The sequence below is a fragment of the Gouania willdenowi genome, chromosome 24, assembly GCF_900634775.1.
Source record: "Gouania willdenowi chromosome 24, fGouWil2.1, whole genome shotgun sequence".
Lineage (NCBI taxonomy): Eukaryota > Metazoa > Chordata > Actinopteri > Blenniiformes > Gobiesocidae > Gouania > Gouania willdenowi.
In genome coordinates this window covers 10,789,217-10,810,743 of record NC_041066.1, presented here as the reverse complement: position 1 = coordinate 10,810,743, position 21,527 = coordinate 10,789,217, and the positions used below count along the sequence as shown (strand labels likewise).

General features: G+C 36.8%; 1 protein-coding gene across 1 annotated transcript; it reads right to left on the bottom strand.

Annotated features, from left to right (window-relative positions):
- Positions 1-4,262: 4,262 nt before the first annotated feature.
- On the bottom strand, positions 4,263-12,709 carry LOC114457720 (nuclear receptor subfamily 2, group E, member 1). The gene is made up of 9 exons (XM_028439748.1): positions 12,631-12,709; positions 9,943-10,088; positions 9,447-9,534; positions 8,143-8,378; positions 7,762-7,908; positions 6,040-6,136; positions 5,791-5,940; positions 4,770-4,875; positions 4,263-4,510 (listed from the first exon to the last, which is right to left on the bottom strand). Exons 1-9 carry the CDS (start codon positions 12,686-12,688, stop codon positions 4,348-4,350), a joined length of 1,191 nt encoding a protein of 396 aa, XP_028295549.1. The 5' UTR covers positions 12,689-12,709; the 3' UTR covers positions 4,263-4,347.
- Between the last annotated feature and the right edge of the window lie 8,818 nt (positions 12,710-21,527).

Genomic DNA, 21,527 nt, shown 5'->3' with positions numbered 1-21,527 from the left:
GTGTCTGTGAAGCGCTACAAACAGGGAGGGAGGGGCTGAGCAGCCTCCGCCAGCTTCACCTGCTCAGTGTTTAATATGAACAACTTCTCATCAGAGCTACAGAAGATCTGTGGGAACAAGTTGTGTTGTTGTTGTAGATGAGACTGATTCCAGGGATTGTAGAGTCTGAAACATCGTACGTTCATGATAACTTGGATAGCTTCTGATGTTCTGGCCCCTGGTGGTGAAGTAACTGATGCATCTTGTGTCTATTTATTTGTGTCTAATCATCTAGAATAATATCCTCAGGACAATTGAAATGAAGTTGATCAAAACTTAGTAAACCATTGATCCATAAGGGAAAATTGGGTGACATTAATGCTGCTCTCATTCATACACCAAGGTGTCCTTGAGCAAGGTACCCTTGAGCAAGGCGCCGAACCCCAACACTGCTTTCTTCATTGTAAAGCGACTTTGAGTACCCAGAAAAGCGCTATATATAATTGATGTAAAATCATGTCATATAATAATAATATGACATGATTATAAACAATTAAGTAACAAGTAAGAATAATCCATGTCAGTACAATCTATATCTACCTTTATTTGTAGTTTACATGTGGTTTTAAATTACACTTTTAATTTGACACATTTCTGTTTAATTATGGTTTTCTTTTTTTAATTGTTATTCATTTTGTTTTTTCATAGGAGTCGAAAACCTACATTTTCTGAAAAAAAATTGAAATGTGGAAAACATAGAATTTGAAAAAAGGAGCTGACCCGACTACAGTATGTTCAAAACTCCTGAATCGCACCAACAGGGGAGACCATATTAGTCCTGTTCTGAAGTCTCTCCATTGGCTCCTTGTTGACTTCAGAGTGAAATTTAAAATTCTGGTCCTGACTTCATGGACAGGATTATATCTCTGATCTGATCCAGCCCTGCACTTCAGCTCAGGCCAAAACCTGCTAATGGTCCCTTGAACCTGTCACAAAACCCGAGGAGGCGGGTCTTTTAAAGCCGTTAGGCTCCGTCTCTGGAATGAACTTCCTCTGTCCTCGCACTCCCTTGACTCTGTAGAGACTTTTAAAAAGCAGCTAAAGACTTAGTTTTTTAAACAGGCATTCCAGAGCCAATAGAGCTGCTTTTATGATTGTGTATTTTATAGTTTTTAAATTTCACTTTGTGACCTCTGTCTGTGAAAAGCGCGATACAAATAAAGTTTACTTACTTACTAAATCTGATGAGACGAGCCAATTTCAGCTACAGAGGAAAGAAAAACAGCACTGACCGCGACAATGACGGAGCACAGCAAGACATACGTTAGTTCTTCTGTATCAGCAAGCTTTCTCCTCTATTATAATTAGCACATTTTTTCCAACAGTTTGTTTATTTATTCCTACAGTTTGTTTGTTTATTTATTCCTACAGTTTGTTTGTTTATTTATTCCTACGGTTTGTTTGTTTATTTATTCCTACGGTTTGTTTGTTTATTTATTCCTAAGGTTTGTTTTTTTAAATTTATTCCTAAGGTTTGTTTTGTTTTATTTATTCCTACAGTTTGTTTGTTTTATTTATTCCTACAGTTTGTTTATTTATTCCTACATTTTGTTTGTTTATTCATTCCTACATTTTGTTTGTTTACTTATTCCTACATGTTGTTTGTTCACTTCTACGGTGTGTTTGTTTTATTTATTCCTACGGTTTGTTTGTTTTATTTATTCCTACGGTTTGTTTGTTTCTTTATCCCTACAGTTTGTTTGTTTATTTATTCCTAAGGTTTGTTTTTTTTAATTTATTCCTAAGGTTTGTTTTGTTTTATTTATTCCTACAGTTTGTTTGTTTTATTTATTCCTACAGTTTGTTTATTTATTCCTACATTTTGTTTGTTTATTCATTCCTACATTTTGTTTGTTTACTTATTCCTACATTTTGTTTGTTTACTTATTCCTACATGTTGTTTGTTTGTTTGTTTGTTCACTTCTACGGTGTGTTTGTTTTATTTATTCCTACGGTTTGTTTGTTTTATTTATTCCTACGGTTTGTTTGTTTCTTTATTCCTAAGGTTTGTTTTTTTTAATTTATTCCTAAGGTTTGTTTTGTTTTATTTATTCCTACAGTTTGTTTGTTTTATTTATTCCTAAGGTTTGTTTTTTTAATTTATTCCTAAGGTTTGTTTTGTTTTATTTATTCCTACAGTTTTTGTTTTATTTATTCCTACAGTTTGTTTGTTTCTTTATTCCTACAGTTTGTTTGTTTTATTTATTCCTACAGTTTGTTTGTTTCTTTATTCCTACAGTTTGTTTGTTTTATTTATTCCTACAGTTGCAGTTTTCAATGTTTTTAGGTTTACACAAAGCGGAGCATTGATGAAATGCCTTTAAATGCAGGACGTAGCCTTGTCTCCTGAGCAGCTGACCTGCTGGGTTTCAAACCGACAACCATCATAAACATATTTACTGTGACGCTCTTGACGCCATTATTCACTACGGCAAATTAAATCTCTTCTATAATTGTTGGATTTGGAGCGTTTTCATTCTCAGAAATCTGTTAATTTTGTTTTAATGATGGAACTCAAAAAACATGTCAGATATGAGCCCTGCCTGCCTGGCCACATGTTTGAGCACAAATAGATAATAATTGGGTTTGATTCCAGCAAGTTCATTATATCTTCTTTTTTGAAATAAGATGTTAAGGTTTAATTTATTCAGACTACTTTTTTCAGGAAATTTACTTTGAAATGTACTCAAGTCTTCCTCAGCGGCATACTGATTGCTTTTGATGTACTGTATCCTTATGAGTTGTTTTTTTTTATGCTTTGATGCTTTCCTTAGACTTTCCTGAAAAAAGTTGTCTGAATAAATGAAACTGTAACATATTAATAATTGGTTTTCTTATAAATTTGTTATAATCAGTACACTGAAATGTTTATCTCTGGTGGTTAAGACTACATGGATTTGCAGGTTCTCGCATCTTTTCTGTGAACCCCATTAAGAAACACTTACCTCCAGCTGGTCCTTTACCCCCCCCCACATGCATAAAATGACAGCAGTTGAATTCAGTGTCTTTTATTCTCGTGGTTACAACTCTAAATAGTTATAACGCCACAGATTTACAACCGAATAAAACATCACAGGCCACAGTAACATTTTTTCTCCAAGTGCTGAACATTATTTCATTCAGTGTTAGTGTCTAACTTCACAAAGTTGACCTAAACATCTTAACGCTGTGCTTCAGACAGGACACTGGGTGTGGTGCCAGAAAGTGATCGTCAGCAACGCCATCGCCGTCCACAGGAGTGGATTTAATCTCAATTTTAAAAAAGAAGCTTTTTCTAAAATTATAAACACAGCTCACTTAATTGTAAACGCTGAATATATCTTTGAAGATGGAGATACTTTTAATTCTGGAAACATTTTGGGTGTGTTTAACTTGAAAATATGAATATGGAAGCCATTTTATGGCTGTGGTAACCCCTCACCGTGGCAGCTTCAGCCCCATTTATAACACTATAGTACACGTGTCAAACTCAAGGCCCAGGGGCCAAATCCAGCCCTTTTGGTCCGCAGTAAGTTAAAAAAGACAGAAAAAACAGAAAAAAATTTGTCTCAAAATCAATAAGATTTTAAAGATGAAATCCTACAGGGACTGATATCTGTCACTTATTGCTTGAATATTTCAGCTTTCTGTATCATTTGTACGTTGAAATGCAAAATTGGGGAAATTATAGTTGAAATTGCTCTTTTTCCCGCCTAAAATCTCTTGCCCGATCAAACTATTCTTTATATTTGGCCCCTGAACTAAAATGTGTTTTACACCCCTGATTTGATATAATAAAAAAACGTTTTTTTTTTTTCATTGGATGAAATCAACTCCCGAGGATCAGCTTCCAAGGCAACATTAGCACAAACAGGACAGCAGCCACTTAGACACAGACAAATATCATCAGATGAGTAGTTTTACAGTCCGTCCTTTCCGCGTCTTGCTCTGTGCGTTTGGTTTCAGCACCAGATTCAGGAACAGCAGCTCGTTTCCTCCTCCATGTTCATTAAATTCATATTTTTGGTCTTTACTCCATTGGGATTGAATTCAGCAAAAAATAAAATAAAGAGTGTATTGGTCGTCAAGCCATTTGAAAACATCTCAAGAAGATATAGCTTTTTTCCTGGCAGGTTCTCTCCACAGGCTGTACTATGAGAATGATACATGCTAATCTGTAACTGTGAACAGGCTAGGTGATCTGGCAATGTGGCAGTCTTTTTTTTTTTTTTTCTTTTGTTTTGAAAGTCTAAGGCCAAGAAAGCCTGAAGTTCAGCTCCAAATGTTCAGAGATGTTGAGCTGACTGGGGGCCTTCAGCTGCAGCCTGCTCATATATCACTGGATTTGTACATGTCAGAGAGGAGCCTGGTGATGGGCACGTTGCCGATGGTCTTTTTGAAGAACACCTCCTCGATGGTGGAGGGGCTGACTGAGCGCAGAGCAGGGAGGAGCAGGAGCAGCTTCCCAAAGCGACATGGCTGAGTCGGATACCTGGAAGAAGAGCACAAAGCACAGCACATCAGAGCCATCTCTCTCTCGCTCTCTCTCTGCCTTTTAGGCAGCAGATCCAATTAGCTCACACCTGCTACTTAAATGCACAGTTTATCTGTTGCACCTGCGTAAAATTACACGAGGCTCCAGTGGCTTATTGCCTCATTAACTTTATAATGAATCTGGCATGACTACAGTTGATCACAGACGCATGAATCAAGCTCATTCTGAGATGGATGGATGGATGAGTTGTTGTTACCTGGTGTGTATGTAACTATTGAGAGTGAGCTGTGCTTCATCTTGTAGCGCAGCGATGGCGCTCGCGTTGCGGAAACTCCTCAGCTCAGTGTTTCCATGCGTGGGAACTGTGATGTGAAAAAGACGAGAGTGTAATATTTAAGCAACGTGAAGATATGGAAGTCAACTATAGCATCACGTTGCACTGTTGCCTTAAGACAGTCGACTCTCCCCCACCCCTTCCATTGTCCTACCCTGACTCCCTCTTCCCTGTTCCCTTCCCCCTCACCAAGGTATAACACTGCCCTCTCTTTATATATTATCCCCATATATATGCAATAAAATACATTCATTTATTTAATGCATTTCTGTCGTGCACGACATGTAGTGTTGACCTTCGATGGCATGTGCAGACAAGGTACACAAAAAAAAACACATATGGAAGCCCATTAACACCAGTGAAATAAAATGAAAACCAGGAAAATTAAAAAAGAATAATAAATTAAAAAAAAATTAAAGTCATAATTGTGAGATACTATCTCATAATTACTGTCTAAGTCATACATAGTCATAATTATAAGACACTAAGTAATGACTTGTCTCATATCTCATAATTATGACTTAGATTTATTATTATTATTATTATTATTATTATTATTATTATACTTTTCCTAGTTGTTTTTTTACTGGCAGGAATGAGCTTCCATACAAACCTATGGAAGCTAATTCCGCCAGTAAATATGATCTCATATTATCTCATAATTATGACTAAGTATCTCATAATTATGACTTAGTTTCTTATAATTGTGACTTAGTTTTTTGTATTATTATTACTTTTCCAAGTTTTTGGGGTTTTTTTAACTGGCGGGAATGGGCTTCCATATAAACCTGTCTTTTCTAAAGGTAAAAATATTTTTTCTTTACTTTTTCCGCTTGCATTTGTGAATTCCACTTTAAATTAAAAAAAAAAAAAAAAACTTTTTTCTGAAGTTCCTTTTCTTTAGAACATTGTTTTGAAGTTCTGAATTCGATAAGGCGCTCACCAGCTTTGAATGTGACGATGCATTTCAAACATGCAAACTCTGTGGCGTCCAGCCGCATCTGTCTGAACCTGGTCACCACCTCCTGGAGCGCCTGGATCTCCGACAGGATCTTATTCATCCGCTGAGACTCTGTGGCTTCAGTGTTCAGCCCTTTTAAATGTAAGTAAATAAACACACGTTTTATATATATTTATATATATATATACATATATCAAACTGAGTCACTGTCCAAGTTTGTGCAGCATTTACCAGAAACAGCGAGAAGAGTGGCTGAGTCCACAGGGATGGCCCACTGCGCGATGCCCAGGACAAATAGTTCCCTCCAAGCATCCTCAAGCAAAATCAGCTGAAAAACAGATATACATATATTTAATATCATCATAAATTATGCAATTGTTTCTTCAATTCAATGTAATCCCTTATCGGTTGTGTCAAACTCAAGGCCAGCTGACCAAATCTGGCCATTTAGAGCATCTAATTTGGCCCCAATGATGGCCTATAGTTTTCCTCAAAGTTAGTTAAGGTCTATGTACCAATGTTTAACACCTTCACAAGTTTGGTGTTTTTATTACATAATCAGGATTGACGTTTAATTCTGGAATTTATCTCATTTACTCTAAATCCGAGATGGATAACTTTGATCACAAAAAGTTGATTGTATAATCTGAGGACCACAATATTCAAATATCATCCAATTAATAATTAATACTGGGAACAATACGATAATCTATTTTAGTTGTTGTTATGTGTCTATGTTTTCCGTCATTTTCAATATTTTAATGTAATTTTCTGTTTCTTGTCGTTGGAATTATTTTGTGCATTTTGTAAAATAGTTTTTGCGTGTTTCTAGTGTAATTTTGTGTATTTTTGTTGTCGCTTTTTTGGTTTTTTTGGTCGTGGTTTTGTACGTCACAAGTCAGTATGTGTACATCTGCTGTCATTTTTGTTTATCCTCGTTTTTTTTTTTTTTCTTTTATGTCTTTTTTGACTAAATTTGTCTATTTTTGGTTGTCCTTTTCTGCATTTTTGTGTAATCTTGTATGTTAAAAAGACAATGTTGTGTGCTTTTGCTGTTTTGGAGTCATTTTGTGCATATACTTTGGGGCCACACGAAATGAAACCCAGGGCTGCATGTGGCCCCCGGGCCGATATTTGCATTTCTGTTTTAAATAAAGTTATAACTCAACTTAGTTACAGTCACATCAGGCCAAATAAATATGTTTAACCAAACAAACATCATTTTATTCAGTAGGAAAGTTGATCTAAACATATTAAGGACACATTGGTGGTATTAGTGATCTTAAGCAACAATAACAAAAGTGACCAGGATTTTATCCCAATCAAAAAATATTATTATGACTAGAGCTCAGTTACATTTTTTAATTTTAATTTAGAAAAAACATTTTGATATTTGACTTTACAATCTAAATAAAGTGTATATTTATATTTATTACAAAGACGATACACATGTTTTAGTTAAAATGCAGGCTATAATGTTACACACCAGTGGTTCTCAAACTTTTTTTTTGGCTCAAGTACCCCCATTTCTCTTATTTCTGAATCCAAGTACCCCCTTTATTACAAGAGTTTGCTCAGGATATTATGAAGAGAAAAAAATTGAGCAAAATGATGGAATCAATGAGTGATGACACACATTTTAAATCATCTAATTTTGTAAATCAATTGAATGAAACAGTATTTTGTTTTTTTCCTGAATAGATTTATTTCTATAGTTTTAATTTTGTTTTTCAAGTTCATGTTCTAATCGAGAACATTTTCATCATCATTATTATGAGTATCATTTTAAACTAAAAAATAAACATTATGAAACTTAATATGATTTGTTAACAGTCCACTCTGTCCCTCTGAAGTACCCCCCAGTGCCATCGCGTACCCCCATTTGAGAAACACTATTGGCTTAAAAGTGTAAATTGTTATTGAGAAGAAAAAAAAGGCAGTGGTTTTGGTTACCTGGTCGGATAATGGGAGCGTGGAGAAGGCAGGGACACTTTTGGCCCATTTGATGCTCATGAACAGGAGGCGCGCAGCAGACTCACACACGGACTCTGTCGCCACCTCGTACAAGTACATCGGAGTGCCGCTGACCTCATGAGGATACTGTGGACAAACAGACAGAATATAATCATTAAAATTAAAGACAAAACCATAGTGAGGTGTGAAAGGTCAAATTCCAGGTTTTTATAATCATAGAGGGATTTGAAGTAGAAAATCTGAGCCGATTTTCGACAAAAATGTCAACTTCTACCCCTGCAGGAAATAAATAAATCTGTAATCCAATAATAGTATTAAAGTCCTAAAATCAAATCCATAAGCGGTGATAGAATGAAATACCTTGGGAGTGGGCTGTGCCAGCGCGACGATGGCCTGTCTTTCGGGTGTCGTGGCCACTGCGCTCATCTCCAAGTTGTGCGGCTCCAGCTGCGTAACGGTGGTGAAGAAGGGAGGCCCCGGGAGCGAGGAGCCCGGGAAGTGGGTCGAAGAGCCGTTTACCTCTTTGTGGCCCCGGAAATAAAGAGCCACCTGTTTGCGGATGGTAGAGGTCCTGGGACCCCGTTCGTGTTGGACAGCTGTGGAATAAGCGCGCACATAGAATGAGTGATTGCATCTTATTTGTATTTACTTAAATTATTATTATTATTATTATTATTATTATTATTATTATTATTATTATTATTATTTTAGCTTAAATGTTTAAATCTGGATGTTTTTTTTGTTGTTTTTTGTTTTTATTTAATTAGGAACTCGGGTTGTTGACGTTTTGCATGAGAGAAAACAAAACAAAAGGCAGTAATGGGCTTTAATTAATTAGCATCCCTACAGAGTGTAAATAAAAGCTCTTTAAACAAACAGAAAACAGGTAATTATCAACTTATTAGGGTCTTGATTATCAGCCTTAATGTCCTTTTCTATTCGAGTCACATACGCACTAACAGTTTTTCAACCTCGGGGTCGGAACCCCATGAGGTGTCACCTGAAATGTCTAGTAAATAATGGTTTTTTTTTTTTTTTTTAAATACAGATTTTTTAATTATTCTTTTTCAAATTAAAACACAATCTATATTATGTAGTTTTAGTTGTAATTTTATTTAAAATGCAGTAAAAATAAATAAATAAAAGAATAAAAAATCCTAATCCTGGCTACTTTTTTTTTTTAATATATATATATATATATTTCTCATTTGTCAAGAACATTTACAAACACAAAAAATTATTGTTGCAATATCCACATGCAAATAAACCCCCATATTGCCATTTTTAATTAACTTCAATGGTATCATTAAACACCTTCCACTTTTTCCATTGCTCATTATATTTTCAGCCTATAATTTTTTTCCATAATGTTTACCACAATCCGGATCCAGTCTTGTTGTGTAGGTGAATCTGGCTGCAGCCAAGCTTTTGTAATTGCCTTTCTAGTTGCAGCAAGAATATTTTTTTTAAAAAATCAAATATATATCCTGGCTACTTTTTTTGTCTGTAATACTGTATAACAAACACAATTAAGAACTCATTCTAGAAGGAAATTCTTGATTTAAAAAAATGGGATCATAATCTAAAAAAAAAAGGTTGGGAACCACTGCACTAAAGCCTTCTTTTTTTAAAATAAAATAAAATAAAAATTTAAAAATATTCACCGTCTTTATTCATGTTCACTTCCAGACACTTTTTCAAACGACACGCCCGACACTGGTTTCTGTGAGTTTTATCTACAGGACAGCCACCCTGTTAGAGAGAAGCACAGGATAAAAGGAGGGGTGAGAATAAGGAGATCGGTTACACAGAATAAAGCTGCTTGTAATTTGTTCATCTTAGGTGGTCATTCTTCAGGTGAGAGGGTGTCCCATTATCTTGTACTATGACGCTGCGCCCTGCAGCTGAGAACAGACTGAGTTTATACATGTGTCCTGTATGTCTGTCAGAATTCCTGGCGCAGGAATGACTCAATTAGTAATCGCATTGGGATGAACGGGAGGCAACTCCATGCGTAAAAGTTCGCATCCTGTGCGTAAACTGGAGAGCAAGTGGACCAACTCTTGCTTTAACGCTTACAGTTGATAGTGTTTGTTGATTTTTATATATATATATTTTACTTTGGATATATAGTTAATACATTTTATGATGAGATCTCACCTGTGAGCCAGATTTACACACGTAGGTCCGGTTCCTGCGGATGCTCCTCTTGAAGAAGCCCGAACAGCCGTCACACGCGTAAACCCCGTAGTGCTTTCCTGAGCTGCGGTCACCACACACTTTGCACGGGATGTCCAGGATCCGACCTAGGAGAGGCCCAGATGTCAATTAGATGGCATGCTCACTGAACTATGAGACACTGGCAGCCTTTCAGGTCAGATTTAATTGAGATGGGGCCCAATGGTAAATTATTTCCCTTTTTTTTTCAAGGGGTTTTAAAAGTTAAAAAGATATGAATTATGGGACAGTTTTTGGATTATTGCAAACTTTTAATCGTAGTTTTAATTTCAAATTGAGTGAAATATTGTAAATAAAAGCGTTTGTTGGAATATAACAACAACAGAAGCATTTTATTTCATATTTACAGAACAAATTGTCCCACAAATGATATCCCCACACACACACACACACACACACACACACCCTCACTGGACAACGCCTCACGCTTCATCCGACCATGACCATGGGAATTCAACTGTGCACATGTCCAGAATAAAGTCCGGTGGGAAGCGTCATATCTGAGCTTTCTAAAAACAATGTCCCCAGGGCGCACAATGGAGACATTAGGGGAAAGTGTTAACTTAATGATTTTCCCCCATTGAACCTCGTCTGACTGCCTGGATCTCGACAAGCTGCCAACTCCACTTCATAATGGGACTCGACAGCTGCTTTATCCCGCAGGTCTATAGGCCCCAGGATTAGGGAGTGACACTGCACCATGAGAATAATGCGCACCAACTCGTTTCACCAACTCAAATGAAGTGTATGTAAATCGACCCCGGTGTAGATGAAAAATGTGATTTTTGTATGTAGTATTTGTATTCAGATGTGCTTAAAAAGGAGTATATTTGTATGCATATGAGGGACTCCCTTTTTTTTTTTTTTTATTCTGGAGGGAAAAGCCGTCTATGTAATTACACTGACGTTTTGCCACCTGCTCATTGATTCACCAGTGACCCGTCAAAAAGGGTAGCATGGGAATAACTACTCGCCAGCAGAAACAATGACTTCAGGGGAGAGTTATGGGACTTCAATTGGCTGTTTACGAGGAATCAGACTCCCATGTGGGATTGAACTGTCGCCCAGGGCTGCGTAAATGCAATTTCAAATAGACATATCATTTTAAAATAACGTCAAAGTCAGCACTGCAAATTATTTTCAGTGTTTTTGATGATTTTTTTTTTTTTTTTTTTTGTTAATCGTAAAAAAACGTTAAGATTACATTTCAGTTTTTCTGTTAAACGTTGAATTATATCTTTTGTTTTGTTTAATCCACGTATATGGGTTATTTATAATACGCGCTCCTGAAACACAATCTGATAGGGTTTGATTTTTTTTTTTTTTTTTTAATTTAATCCTATAATTGTGCAAGTTGGGAGTATTTAATATAAATGGACAGCGATATTTTAAGTCAATTAAATAAACCGACGCAGAAATTTGTTGTGAAAGGGGGAAATGCATTTAACTTTCCTCTGTGGGGGTCCAATGCGTCTCCATTGTGTGCCATAATTATATGGCATCCCCCATTACCGTAATCACCATCAGGTTTTTTTTTTTTTTTTTTTTTTTTTTTTTAAAGAAGGGAAAAAAGGACCTGGATGAATTTTCACTTCAGGGTGAAAAAAAAAAAAAGAGTCCTCTGACCACCTTTAACGTAGATCTGCACTGTGCCAATTATTTATCTTTTTGACATATATAGCTTTAATCGTGATTATTCTATAAACGTGTTAAATAAATTATTTTTGCGCTTGCATTTTGTTTCGGGTAATTTTTTTTTTGTGTTTATTATAAGAATTTGAAAACTACAAGGGGAAAGAAAAACAACAACAACAGAACAAACCAGAAATAGAAAAAAGCAATATAGTAATAAATACCAAAAAAATAATAATACAAGTAAAAATATAAGCAAAATCTATTTTCAGCAGCAGTTGCAAAAACAGTGATATTTTTTTTTTTTTCTTCATTTTTAAGCTTCAAGTAAAATACCAACATGATTTAAGGAAGAAAACAAAAAAAAGCGGAGACATAACACAAATTATTTGAGCAAAATAAAATAATGCATATATAGAAATTATTTTTGGATTTTTAAAATTTTTTTAATTTAGATTACAACGAATTTTTTTAAAAAAAAGTTAAATCTCGAATGTCGTGATACAGTAGCAGAAAAATGTGCAGTCACGTAAAAAGAAAAGAAAAGAAAAAATATTAACACACTTCTGGCTTTATATATTTATATATTGTAAATAATTTTAAGAAAATCTAAACAATTGATACAATTTTAAAGATTCCCTTATCAAATGTAAAATATAAACGAGAAGTAATTTATATGGCAACAAGTGGCATCAAACTGGAATAACCTCATGTTAGGAGAAAAATACGAATTTAGGTTTCTGATTTTAACATTTTAATGTAAGCACAGATATGCCTTTTTTTTTATTGATATATGATTTTGGACATTTACGCCTCACACTGTGGAGGAAAATGACAGAACTCATTCTTAGTGTGTAATTTTGCTGAAAATTTAACTATTTTATTTTATTTTTTTCTGCCACGCTTCATCTTGATTTGACTTGTGTATTTGTAATGTGTATATAGAGAAAGGCCTGTTGCTCTGGCAGAGGCACTTACTTGATTTGACACTCAGGATATCCAAACAGCCACTTGTTGATCCTGTGGGCTTGCTCATGATGTGATGTGATGTGATGGGAAAAATATCCAACTCTTTTTGAATTTCTTTTGGCTCCCCGGAAAATAAATTTTAATAATCTGCGAGAATACAGCAGCTGGTGGTTTGTTGTTGTTTTTCTGTCGCCAGTGAGAAATATACAGTCCTGGGTCCAACTTGAAAAACTGAACGTGACATCAACAACCTCTGATGAAGTTGTTCATGACGTCAGCGCAGTTTCAAGCGCAATTTCTGATGAATCGGACCCGAGCCTTGGGGCAGCAGCAGCGGCTTCGAGCAGCGCCTCCAGCTCGGGGGCAAAAAGCCGGTGCGTAAAAGTTGGAGTTTGGAAAAGGCAACGCAGCCCGGAGCGCACCTGACACCGCCAGGAAAAAGTGGTGGAAAAAGCGCAGCAAAAATAATGCGCACGCTGACAGGTGGAAAGCTCGGTGAAGCCACCGAACGACGTGACTTTGCAGTGTTGCAGGTTTAGCGAATAAGCCTCAGTAATATGCATGAGAAGTGCCGGGGGAGGCTGGAGGGTGGAGATCTCTACTTCCTTCATCCACTTGGCTTTCTACTCCAAACTCCGAGCTGACGTCACTGGCGTGTGAGGGGAGTATGTGAGCGCAAAGTGAAGTGCCTTGCTCGTGGATCTAGATTCACTGTGGAGGGCAAAAGAATAACACGTGTTGCTCGCACACATTTGCTGAATAAATAGCGTCCCAATCATTCTTCACAATTTACCTGTCAAAATAAAAGCGCAACTTATGACCGTTTGCACAGTCAATAAGTTATATGCATACCTCAATGTCCCAAGGAGAAGATTTCATTTATAATAAACATCAGTTTATGGAAATATAAAACATGCAGCCTTCCGCTCATGCGCAACTGTTGGCCCGCGGGCCACACGTGGTCCTCAATTTAATAGTTTACAGCCCCCAATGAAAGAAAACACAAAATTATGCCAGAAACTCAAAATCACCAAAAAAAAATATGATGTAATATTACAAAAAGAAACAAAATGACAACAAAAATGCACAAATATACAGCCAAACCACATAAGGCAACCACAAAGAAAACCAAAAACATGACAATAAAAACGTACAAAATGACTCAAAACATGAAACAATAACAAAAATACACCGAATTACACAAAATACACAATGCAACAACAAATAATGCACATAATGATTCTAACAACACACTAAAGGAACTCAAAACACACAAAATGAGTGACAAATACAAAATTGACAACAAAACCAAATAAGGCGGGCACAAAAATAACAAAACAAATAAGCAAAAGAAAAACAAAACCTAAAACATGACAATAAAAATACACAAAATGAATCAAAACATAAAGCAATAACAAAAATACAACGAATTACAAAAAAAAAAAAAAAAACACACACACAATGCAACAACAAAAATATGCACATAATGACTCTAATAATATGCAAAAACAGAGACAAATACAAAATGACAACAAAAATAAACAACAACCTTTATATTGTATTGTTCCCTATATGAACGCTGCAGATTGATAATTAATAATAATAATAATAATAATAATAATAATAATAATAATAATAACGGTGATTTTGGCTCACTGACACCATGACCTTGTCGCTTGCTGCGCTTTCACCCGTCAGCTCTAGAAATCCATATTCCGTTTTTAATTGTCTTCATTCCCACGGTACACTGGGGGCCATATGGCCGCACAAAGTGTCGATTTAAGGGGACAGGGGTGAGGCGGAGAGGCGTAGTTAATTGCAATTAGCCATTGTTGCGTCTTTCAACCTGTGGGCTGCGGCCTTTAGTCAACAGGCCGCAGGAGGAATCCATCCCATGATGTTCCTTAGAGCTTCCTGCAGGGGCACATGGAGCACGTTACTCTGCAAACCAGCACAACTTTCTCTACAACCAGAGGTGAAAACAGTATCGTGTGTGTGTGTGTGTGTGTGTGTGTGTGTGTGTGTGTGTGTGTGTGTATCTGTGGGTGGCTGCCGGGGTGGGTGAATGTGTGACATAATCTCCTTAACTCGTCCTAATCCTCGTCATTCACTGATAGCCTTTACACAAATATAACCAACATCATGGTAGCCTAGGCTGCCTTCTTTACCCCTTTTTTTTTTTTTTTGAATTAGTGACTCTCCTCTCCTTCAGCAGTCAATGAAATGAGGCGGACAATAGGGGGCCAGTGCACCTTGTATCTGTTTTTCAGGGGAACTTTGCATCAGCATGTGGATATAGGATGGAGCTTCTCAAAGAATAATGAATGAGACAGATTTCAGAAGAAAAACACTGTTTTTACATCTACTCATTAACAAAAAAAGTGGATAAAATGACAATTATTCAGAATTTTTCACTGATGCATCATTAATTGACCTTAAAAATAACACACACCTTAAATTTAAAAAATGAGTAATACTATAACATTGAGGAAAGTGAAAGGCTCCACAAAAGTTTTGAGATTTCAGTAATAATTATTATTATTAATTTTAATATTATTGCATTTATAATAAATAAGTCACATTTATATATTAAAAGTCAAATAATCTACACTGTTTTCCAGGCCTATCATGTTGAGTATTACAGGTGGGGTTTGTTGGACAAACAAATAGGCAGAATGTACACTTTGGCCTGCAGAAAGACTTTCATTTCTTGATGTATTTATTTTCCACACATCTATGGCCAAAGCCAACACAGCCAAAATCAGATCAGATCTGGTCCTGGAGGACTTCAGTCCTGCATGTTTCCGATTTTTCCCAACGCACTTAAACAGACATGGGCCACATGCAGCCCTCGGTTTCATTTTGTGTGGCCCCAAAAGTAAACGCACAAAAATGACTCCGAAAACACACAAAACAGCAAAAGTACACAAAATAGTTACAAAAACCCAAAAAAGAAAAAAATAAATAAAGAATTGCAGAAAAGGACAAAAAAAAAAAAAATACAGAAATTTACTCAATAAGGCAACTATAAATATTCACAAATAACTGAGAAATAAACAAAACTAGAACAAAAATACACTCAATGACCCTTAACATAAAATACACACAATGACAAGAAAATCTACAAAGGGACAACAAAAATACACAAAATGACCAAAAACAATGCACACAATTATTCCATTAAAATGCAAAACAAACACAAAAATTGAAAGACAAATATGGAAAATGACAAAAATTTTGCAAAACAACAAATTAAACACCTTATTAATCCCCTGTATTAATCATTAATTGGATGATATTCTGATATTGTGACCCTATGATCATGACGGTCACCTTTTTGTTGCACTTACTGTAAATATAATGAGTGTCTTATCAGCTCTGGAAAACGTCTTCTAAGAAATGCTCAATGTGCTGGGTTTGATATAAGGAGGCGTTGCAAATAAAGTTGAACACACCTGATGATTGTTTTCCTGTTGAGATCAAACAGATAATAGTCATCATACCACAGGATTAAAGTTTAACTTGTGTTCAATGGTGTCTAACTGTTAAAGATGTAGACCATCACCAAACCGGGGCCTATAGTTTACCCATCCTTTATCCTCTGCTATCACTGTGCAGGCCCCTAACCAGTCAGGCGTAAACCAATTGGCTTTGGAGAGAAGTCACTAAGCTCCAGAGAGCAAATAATGGGGAGAACTCAAGGACCATGCAGCCGTGCGTCCTTTTAAACCAGCCGACAACATGATTGTCAATCATCCTGTGCTCACTGAAACCCCTTAAAATGGCTTCTAAATTCCTAAACACAGAATTGGGCCTTGATATTGTTGCATTTTGTTGTTCTGAGGGGTATTCCATAAAGCGGGTTATGTTCAAACTCTGAGTATGTTCAGGGAAACTCTGAATATCCCATTCCTAAACGCGAGCTATGTTCTTCCCTGAGTATGTCACCATGGCAACATTGTCCGTGAACTAAACCTGGTCGCTGGCAGGTTTTATCGAAGAAACCCTGGGTTTCTACCTGGCTCCGCCCACCTGAACACTTTAATGTACCTTGACACTTTTCTCTGAAACGTATTAGTAACATCACAAACCACAGACGTGCTCACATCATTACTAATGTGTTGCTTTATGTTTTTTTGTTTTTTTTTTTTTTGTGCAAGCGGTAGCTTTCTTTATAACATTGTGGATGCAGAGCATTTAGGGAAAGTCACTGAGAGGTTGATCTGCATTAAAACGCCTACTGACGTCTGTAGTAAAGTTCCATGGATACAAACGCGTGGATAATATATAAAGGATGAGATGACAATTTAAATGAATCCACTTTTGAGGCTCAGTTGTTGTTTTATACTGTAAGACAGTTTGATCTATAGTTGATTCAACTTTGAAGTTATGATGGCGCATGCAGTGAATTATGACACTGCTTTTGGTATGCATGGGTCGCGGGATTGTGTCCCACTTCATTTTTCTTTTCATGACATGTTTTTTGGACGTCGAGATGACTCTGGCGACAATATTACATTAAAAATCAATATAAATGATGTGATATCAAGCGGCAGTCACTGTCTTTATAGCCAGTGTAACGGGAGTACTCTCTATGCAGCCATCCTATGCTGCTGCCACGTCTCCTCAAACACATTTCATTTATATTATTCCCCGCTTGTCACGTCACTGAAGCGATAAAGTGATGAAGGGACGAAAAAGCGCGACTAATCACAGGTGATTTTAAGCCACTATGGTCACTGAAGGTGCGTTCAGTGTGAACACACCTTTAGAACAGGCTCATATTTCTCAAACACTGGATTATTTCACCCATCAGGGTGAATAACTTACTCTCTTCCAGGTGGTTGCCATGGTAGTTTGTGTAATCGTCGATCCATTGATGATGGCTTTTTATCGCGTGTGCACGTCAGTAACCTAAGGTTTACATTCTCAGGGTTGATTGACCCACTTCATACCAGCTGTAATGGAATCCAATACCCAGAGTTTCCCATCGTTGTGTATGTTGACCCAGAGTTTTTGATAGACTCAGAGTTTGTTAACCCTCCTTTATGGAATACCCCTCTGGTGTCCAAATTTGTTTTAGTTTTTGCAAAGAATAAAGCCATCACCCCTGCAACAACAATAGGAATTCTTCTTTTGAAGGAGTTTTTTAGAAAATTAGTTTTCCACTGGTCCAAAATCTAAATAGGTAAGAAAAAAGGTTACCTTCAGCACCACGGACAGCTCAGATAGACTTTATCTGACATACAGGGTTACCTGTGCACCTGCTTCATAAGTTGGTGGACTGGTTTGTTTATGTGCTATTGTCACGAGTGGAAATCCAATGGTTAAAAATAGATTATCGGGGATTATTGGGATTAAAGGAAGCCTATATTATTAACATTAAACCAGAAATAAATTAGATATTTGAACCAAACTACTGTAAAAAGCATAACAAAATAACCAACCAACCAAACTAACTAATAACTGTACTACACCAACATAAAAGAAACAATCGTCTATTTCTGTATCAAAAAAGATTTTGTGGGAAACCTGCATTAGCACAGTGGTAACACTCATTTCCCATGAATAAAGGTCAAATCCAGGATTTACCTCAGCTTATACCCTTAGACCAGGGGTGTCAAACTCATTTTCATTTATGGTCCAAAGATGGAGCAAGTTTGATTCCAAGTGGGCAGCAGATTTTATATGCCTATAATTCCCTATAGTTTGCACTTCAACATATAAATTATATACATGCACTGACAATAGCTAAACAATACCAAGTGCATGATAAATATCAGTCCCTGCAGGATCTTTACTACAAAAATCCTTGATTTTGTGACACATCTGAGTAATTTAGAGGAATTGTGTGCTGTTGTTTGTGAGAAATTGCAGGATTTGAGAAAACTTTCGAGTTGTTTGCACAATTTGAGATTAAAAATGACTGCAGTCATGGGATATAGGCTCACGGGCCCCTGCTAATATTGTGACATTTCATTGGGTTTGTAAATTTGGAGGGGCCAAGATATATACAACTGCATTTTGTTTTTTAATGATTATTGTTTTCTCAGTAATTTTTTCTTTCTCATGCGGGCCAATTTGGCCCCCGAGCCTTGAGTTTGTTCTAATAACACAAGAATTACACACAACCCTCACTTTTTTTTTGGTCATTATCTTTATTTAATCCGACCTCAGTCTTTGACTTATAGCAGTTTCCATATAACCAACAGGGTAAATTATATCTTACCACTCTAATGTCGTAAAGCAGATTGCAGTATTGATCTCAAAGAGGAAAAACACAAACACTGCATTTTTGCCTATGATGGGAAATGAACTGTGCAAAAATGGTGAGGGCCCAATTACTTATGAGCTTTTACTGCTTTGTAGCTCCCAGTGGAAGTGATTGAGAGGATATCCCCCCCAGTAATTATCCCTGTGGGTGTTTAATGCAGCAGGAGAGTGAGGATGGTGGCATTTAACACACTGTGGTGAAACAGAACAGGTGCTCCTGCATCAGTATTTTTCCACCAATTTGAAACATTTGCATTAGAATAAAAAGTCTCACAACAATAACAAGTTTTACATGTAACTGAATGTAATGATACATGATTTTGAGTCTTATTTTTACATGTTGATGAGGTTCTTCTAGCTATAGATAAAGGTTAACCTAGAAAATATAGTATTTTTAAGAATCCTTAAGCGTCTGAGATGATTATTGTTGTATTTGACACTATACGTATATATTATGTAAATAAAGTTGAATTTATTTGATTTGTAACTTTTTAGATATGAACACATTGTCGATGTGATTTTGTTTTCATGTATGAAAAAAAAAAAAATATGGACATTTTTAAATATTGAACCCATTCAAAATTTGATCAGAACAAATAATTGCAGTAAACATATTAAATGATCTTAATTTATCTTATTATCTTTCCTACACCAACTTGTCATGATGTTGTTGTTGGATGAGGTTTGTCCCTTTTACGCATTTTACGCGTATTTACGCACCACTCCAAAGCGCGCTCATTAAAAATCGTCCGTGCGTATCCCCTCCCACTCATTCTACTGTTATCCGTGACAAGCCCACGCACACTTCCACACACACGCCACAGCCTCAACACGTTAGTGTACCCTCCCACGCACACACACGCAAACAACAACACACACACCAACGCAGCACCAGAACCCATGCAGGAACCCAGGAGCCGGTGCGGTGCAGTTGGACGCTCTGACAAATCTATTTGGGGCAAATTGTCAGTGAGAAACTTCCGCTCGAACTGCCGTGGACAAAACTGGCTGTTGGGGAGAGCAAATCCCGCTGCATGAGGGTGGGGGACAATGGGGGGCCAATGTGTTGATGTGCGGCCGGTGGCTGGGGAGGGACAATGGACGGATTAGTCAGTCCCCTGGCTGACTGATTTGAGATGGCTCCTCTCAGCCTCACGCCGTGGGGAGTCCCATTGTCCCGCTTCTGATTCCCACTTCTCACAAACTCCAAACAAAAGTCAATCTCTTTCTCAAGGGGGGGAAATATCGACCCGCTGGGGAAAGTGACTCAAAAACTTATTTGCAAGAGATGACTGACTCTCTAAGTCCCCCTTTCCACTCTTTATGTCCCTTTCCCTCCTCACTATGCCTTCATCCTCTTCATCCTCAGGCTTCTGTGGCCGGTGGAGGTAAATGTGGATGGTTGGTGGTGAATGATCTCGAGTGGGGCCGTGGCACCTGTTGGCTCGGAGCTTAGAGACGGCTTTGCTGTGCGGAGCCATTAATATTAAAATATACAGAGATGCCATCACGGGCTGGTCTGAAATCGGGGTGATGTCGCCCCTGGGTTCCCTCATGGACGGACCTCTCGCTTTCAGTCACTCTCTTCAAGAGCTTTCCTTTCTTTTTTTTCCTGTCTTCTCTTTTTTTCTCCTCCTCCTCCTCCTTCTTCTTCTTCATCTTCTTCTTTTCCACTGCCTGAAAAGACTCGTTAACAAATTATGACAGCTGAGTAGAGGAGCTTAGTCTGTTCACACAGCAAAGACAAACACCTGACGCGATCAATGCATAGATATACAGTTCATTTCAGATTGAGATGGAAAGTGTTGAAATTGATTACCATTCATGGTTTTCCTTTTCAACACACTATTATCACACGTCTTTAAATTCAATAATTCTATTCATAAAATTGATTCTGGTCCACTTGTCAGCTGCCATTTTTCAGCACAGGGACAAACAGTTTCAGAACAATTTAAACTTCATTTAAATCTAACAAAAACACAATCAAGTACGTAAGCGATGAGACAAATCTTGGTATAAATAACTGGACAAAATGACACAAATGCACAGAATCTAAATCATTAACAAATGAGAATAACTCTATTTTAAATAATAGACTTAATACACATTAAACAACTCATAGATATACCTAATAAATCAAATAAACAGACACAATAGACCCCTAAATGAGAAATAAATAATAATGAATAAATCACTTATCTTGGACATAATTTGTATTGCTTTATAGCAACTGTAAATGTCATCTTTAACTAACTAATAGCTGATCGTTTGATTTGTAAATGTAAAACATCTTCTAATGCTTTTGAAAACTGTGGCTTCACTTTGTGTATGTCTTTATCTTTGTAGAGCTCATGTTTGACTCTGACAATCACTTAATATCATAACAAAAGAAGACACATGTCCCAGCCATGTGCCAGCCAGGGGAGGAGAAACACAGTGATTCTCAACTGGTGGGTCGCGGGCCTGTACTGGGTGCATGGTCGTGGACAGCTGGTCAAAAATAAGTAAATATTTAATGTCTCTCATATTGGATTTGTCTTTTATTTGGAAAGAAACTTTTATTTTTGACAGGCATGCTGTGAAATGCATGTTGCACAGGCAAATATATAGATTTATGTTTCTAAAAAGATTAT